General features: G+C 34.9%; 1 protein-coding gene across 1 annotated transcript; it reads left to right on the forward strand.

The window, feature by feature from the left end:
- Nucleotides 1-303: 303 nt before the first annotated feature.
- Nucleotides 304-5685, forward strand: LOC114256635 (uncharacterized). The gene is made up of 6 exons (XM_082887307.1): nt 304-619; nt 1040-1223; nt 2621-3199; nt 3864-4290; nt 4880-4961; nt 5288-5685. Exons 1-6 carry the CDS (start codon nt 590-592, stop codon nt 5495-5497), a joined length of 1512 nt encoding a protein of 503 aa, XP_082743433.1. The 5' UTR covers nt 304-589; the 3' UTR covers nt 5498-5685.
- Nucleotides 5686-5888: the final 203 nt, after the last annotated feature.

Here is a 5888-nt window from a genome sequence, read left to right on the forward strand (position 1 = left end):
TAATTAATATATGGGTGGTGCTACATGCATCAATTAGTATACTAACTAGTGTACTAACACTAATTACGACATCATTATTGACTCCACTCATTAAACAAATTTCAAATATTAAAAATATCTTAAATTATGTCACATCATCAATTGATACACTAATTAATACATATAATATTATTCTTAATATATTAATAAATGATATAATATAATTTTAAAAATTATAAGTCTTTGTGATTTATGTAATAAATATAATTATACTTTTTAAATAATATAATAATAATATATTAATTAATATACGAATTAATGTTTGTAACACTACACGATAAATTAAACATGAGCCAAAAACTGTTTTTTAAAATTGAAAGCGAACGAGAGCGAAGAAAACTGATCATAATTGTGAGTGTGTGAGGACTGGTCAATAAATCGTTAAAACATCGCCGACCCATGTTGTAGTTTGTAACTTGTGTCGGCTACAAAAACACTGGGTTGCACAGACTGATTTCGTCCTCCGTTGAAGACTCCACTGCATTTTCTCTCTCCATGTCCTGAAGTGAGAGAGAGAGAGAGAGAGAGAGAGAGAGAGAGAGAGGATCTAATGGAGTACGAGAGGATTCACAAAGTTCAGGTATGGCTTCCTCTAATGATCATCTTGTTTTTATTTAAAGCCAATACATAATACAATTTGCAGTTATTAATCTGTGTGTTAGCTAACAGACTATTTTCTGAAATGGGTCTGTGTAGAAAAGTTTCAATGTGAGTGAAAATCTCTGAGTTTTAACACAACACAATTGGGCAGAGCTTGATCTTGATGGGTTTCCAAAATATTTGATTTTTGTTTAAACAAATCTTTCAAATTTTGAATTAGTAAGATAAGAGAACTCATTATGGTGTTTGAATGAAATTCTTGAATGGGGGGCTTTAGTGTTCAAATGATTCTATTACAATGTTGAATTTCTTTTTTTTAAAATCTTTTTGGGTATTTTTCCTGATTATGGTATTTGATTTTTAAATTTTTTTTGGTGGTATAAATAAATGGGTAATGTAGAGTGGTATAATATCTCCAAGTAAATTGAGGATGAAGCTAATAGGGGCAGCTGCTCAGCATCAGAGGAAGAAAGATGGATCAAATAGTAACTCAGCAAGAACATCTCCTTCCAAGCTTGAGGATTCTGAGTTTGTCAACAACAGTTTGTTAGCCACCATGACTGCAGGAGACTTTGATGACCATGGTATTTCATGTGACTCTGCTCCATCTTTGTTTTCTCATTACATCCATTGGTAACTAGTATTTAACATTATATTTACTCTCAAACTAATTTTCTGTTTCTTCTTTGTAAACAAAAAGCAGGAAACATATTGTCCCAAAAAAAAAAAAAAGCAAAAACTAAAAACATGTTTAATATACATATGTTTTCCAAACAAATACTAACAAAAATAAGAAAACATGGTTGGTGAGTTGCGGGAAGGGTGAAGTAGTTGCCGGGAAGGGAAGGGGTGGCTAAAGGGGTGAGGGAGTGGCTGGAGGGGGGAGGGAGGAATAGTGTTTTCAAAGGCTCAAGGAACCCCCAAGGCACCAAAGGTTTCTTGGGGCCTAGTTGCAAGGTGAGGTGCTTGCTTCACTAAAGCAAAAGACACTTTTTCAGTAAAAAAATCAATAAATTAGCATAGACTAATAATTCAACATAAGAAAAATGACAGAATTTGCAACTTACAAGCACTAAGACAAAGAATATCAAGACAAATTATAGAAAAAAAAAAGAAGAAATCCAAAAAGAAGGAAACAAATAAGGTAGGAGAAGAGGAAAAAAACAGATAGACTTGAACCTAGAGTATAGGGGGCCAATTGAAGTAGAGAAGAAGAGGAGAAGGAAGAAGTCGCCTAACTTGGAGCACAAATTAGGGTACCTAGAAACTGAATGGTTGGAATGCCAAAGGGCTGAGGAGGAATGACTGGAGAGTTTCATTGATCCTTTATTCAATGAAGACTTGGGGCTTTTTTTGTTTGAGGATTTGATCAAAGAAATTGAGGCTCATCACAATTATATATATATATATATATATATTTTAATTGGGCGTTTTAATCGCATGTGGCAGTATATATGAGTCCATCAGAGTACAAAAATAAAAATAAAATTCTTGGTATTAACAAGAAATTCAAAAGTAAAATCTTAAATAACGCACGCTCCTTGCACTTTAAGTGTGATCCTCAAGCGCCTGGCTGCTCCTCATTGAATACGCTGTGCCTTACTGCACCTTGTGCCTAGGTGTGCCTTTTGCAACACCGAGGAAGAGGGAATGAAAACTTGTTTTGAAAACAAATGAATTTGTTTTTTTGAAAACTGTTTCCATTTATTTGGAAATGAAAAACAGTTATCAAACATATTTTTGTTTTCAGTTTTCAAAATTTAAAAATAAAAAAAATGGAAATCAAAAAACAAAAAATGTTACCAAACAGGCGTTGCAGTTGTCAGTGCATATTGACTTGAACTTAGACTGAATTTTATCCCCTACATAACCTATTATGCAAATTTTGGAACTGATGTTAGGGATATGTCATCCTTCGGTTTCAACACCTCAGCTTGGTATGGTTGTTTCTGATTCTTGGCTTCTTTGATTTAATTATCAGGCAATCTGGTGGTAGATGTTGGCCAAGGGAATCAGAGTTCATGCCAGCCAAGGGAAAATATCAAAATGCAGCAATTTTCAAAGTGTGATAGTGGTAATTCAAGTTCAGTTCACCCAATGCGAACATTCGAAGATGAAAATCTTGATTATGATAGTAATGCTAGTTCATCTAGCTTTGAGTTTCATAAAGGAGAACGATTACTACACAATTCTATAAATAGATCACTATCGAGACCTATGCCGTCTAAGTGGAACGATGCAGAGAAATGGATAATGAATAGGCAAAATAATATGCAAGCTAATTATTCTAAGAAATCTCATCTACAAAGTCAAGCAACTCGGTTACCGATCACAAATACAGTGAGAGTTGCTCCGGAGTCTGCTAGTTATGATCAAAAGCTGTCAGTTAAGTTGGTTGATTTCTGTCAAACAAAATCTCAAATGGGCTTTGAGAAGTTCTCTTTTGGTCAAACCAATGGGGCAAATGCAGTAATTGATCTGTATCCTCAGAGTAAGGATTTGAAGGAAGTGGACAACAGGGACGCATCTTGTACAAAGAGTTCAATTGAAGATACCACAGGTAATCTTTCCTATGATTCATTTTTTAATGAAGTTACGTGACTTAATTTAATTTACATTATTATGTCACATAACTTCATTTACTTCTTTAAGCTATGTGATATTGGGTTGCCTGGAGTTCCAAAACAGAACTATTCAGATGAATTGGATAATTTTAAATTCCTTGTTCAACATACATAAAATCCCCATGCCATGCGTGCATTCTTCATTGCATATGACTTTCCTTTGATACATCTGAAACTCAGTTATTTCCCAGTCAAGACCTCAAAAAATTTTGAATACTCAGTTAAGATTTGTACTTAAAAGAGTCCTTGTATCAATTTCTGCTTCATAGATGGTTGATACATAATATTTTCTTTTTTCATCATCCAATTAGGATATTCTCGGCTAGATGATTCCTTGTAATTTCATGGTCTCAGTTTCCACGTCATCATACGCTCTTCATCTGTTTAAAAATTTGATTTTGTGTAAATCTCAGTTGTAGTTTTATTTGTAGCTACGTGTACGTACTAGTACATATATGGATATTTGTATTCATAATTCACTCAATATAAACAGCACTGGAGTTGATATCTTTTCTGCTTCAGATGTTTTTTCTAACCATAAAGATTGCCTATCTAAAAAATTTTAATCTCATATGTTGGCATTCATGATTAATCATACAGATCTTCCTGCCATAAGATCAGTTTGTATGAGAGAGATGGGTACAGAAATGACCCCTATTCCAAGTCAAGAGCCTTCAAGGACCGCAACCCCTGTGGGGGCCACAACACCGCTTCGCAGCCCAACTTCTTCAATCCCATCTACTCCTCGAGGAGGAGCACCGGGACCCACCCCTAATGGGCAAACCACTGATGACAAGTCATCAGAGCATAGCAAAAAAGAATTGTCAGAGCAAGAATTAAAGCTCAAAACAAGGAAGGAGATATTAGCCCTTGGTGTCCAACTAGGCAAAATGAATATTGCTGCCTGGGCAAGTAAAGATGAGAAGGAAAAGAATTCCTGTGCGCCTGAAACAATGGATCAACGGATTGAATTTGAAAAACGTGCAGCTGCATGGGAGGAAGCTGAAAAATCCAAACACACCGCAAGGTTTCTTCTTACTACCCTTACTGTTGATCTATTTTACATGGACTCCTTTGTTTTTCCCAAAATACTCGTGTCTAGCAAATATGACAAGGGTAAGGGTGTGGGATATGTGTCCAACACCCGTATCCGATTTAGACATATGGATCCTCTATTTTATTAGGATGTTGAAGAAGAATAAACTCACATTTGCTACTGAAGAACATTTCTAGCCTCACATATGGATGAGGGATAGAATTTCCTTGTTTTTGTAAATCCTATTTAATTTTCAGTATATTTCTACATAATTTGCAACATCTTTTCTAAGAATTTTATACAATATACAATATATATGTGTTCCTGATGTGTCCCCGTACTTATATCCAGTTTATGGATACATATCCCAATATCCAAGATTTAGGTTTATGAAAGTTTTGACGCTTAGACACCTGCTTGTACCCGAGTTCATGTAACATAGCTCTTGATCCATTTAAACAAGTTTTCTCATGATGACAAAGGCATTTAGTTTCAGTTTCTTATTTTGACATGTCCTACTAGACTATCCAATGGAGATTTTGATGTTAGGATGTCCAAAAAAAAAATAAAAAATTTGTAGATACAAGCGTGAAGAAATCAAGATCCAAGCGTGGGAAAGTGAGCAGAAAGCAAAACTTGAGGCAGAGATGAGGAGAATAGAGGTATGTGAGAGTTCAATTTTAGTTTTATCATGGAGGTGTTTGGAACCTCATTCAGCATCCTTTTTTCTTTTTTAATTGAAATGAATTGGATTTCAATAAAATCATTTATAAAATTTGGTGGCGAAAGAAGATTAAAGCAACAAAGATCTTTAGGATCTTAAAAACCTGAATGGATTACTATTAATCTAAACAATGTACTACTGCTACCTTCATCGAAGGTTGACTAGAATTTGCCCATGTGCGGATGGAGAACATCTTTTTGTTAACTCTGGACTATCACATGAGCAGCTTATAGCTTTGATATAAAGCGATTTAACACTTTTCAGGCCCGAATTGAACAAATGAGAGCACATGCTCAAGCAAAGATGGTGAGGAAGATAGCAATAGCAAGGCAAAAATCAGAAGAAAAAAGGGCTGCAGCTGAAGCCAGAAGAAATGAACAGGCAGAGAGAAGCTCAGCTCAGACAGAATACATTCGCCGAACAGGTCGAATTCCATCATCATCAACCTTCATCTGTTGTGGTTGGTTTTCGTGACTCTGCAAATATTCTGTTGCTTCTCCATACAATCACTTAGCAAAATTAGCCTCTTTTGTTTGTACTCTGTTTTGGATTTCATCATGAAAAGGAGTGTTGTCCTTTATGTTATTCATTCCATGCTTGTATTTACTGAGAAAACCTCAGTGTAAGTTGTCTCATGAAATGAATTTTACATTTGATGCACAGATTGTTAATTTGTGTTCCTTATGCCCATTAAGAGGTAGTGTATTGAACCAATAGCAGTTGTCTCATGATAAAATATGTTCCTTGTGCCCATTTGATGAACTTTTGGGTTCCTTCTATATTTTGTTTATACTTTCGAAAATTTTGATTAAAAGTAGCATGTTGGCCTATGACTTCCTTAATAGATTTTTCCCCTAATCTAAAG

Source organism: Camellia sinensis, chromosome 9, assembly GCF_055761805.1.
Source record: "Camellia sinensis isolate YWXY chromosome 9, ASM5576180v1, whole genome shotgun sequence".
Taxonomy (NCBI): Eukaryota; Viridiplantae; Streptophyta; class Magnoliopsida; order Ericales; family Theaceae; genus Camellia; species Camellia sinensis.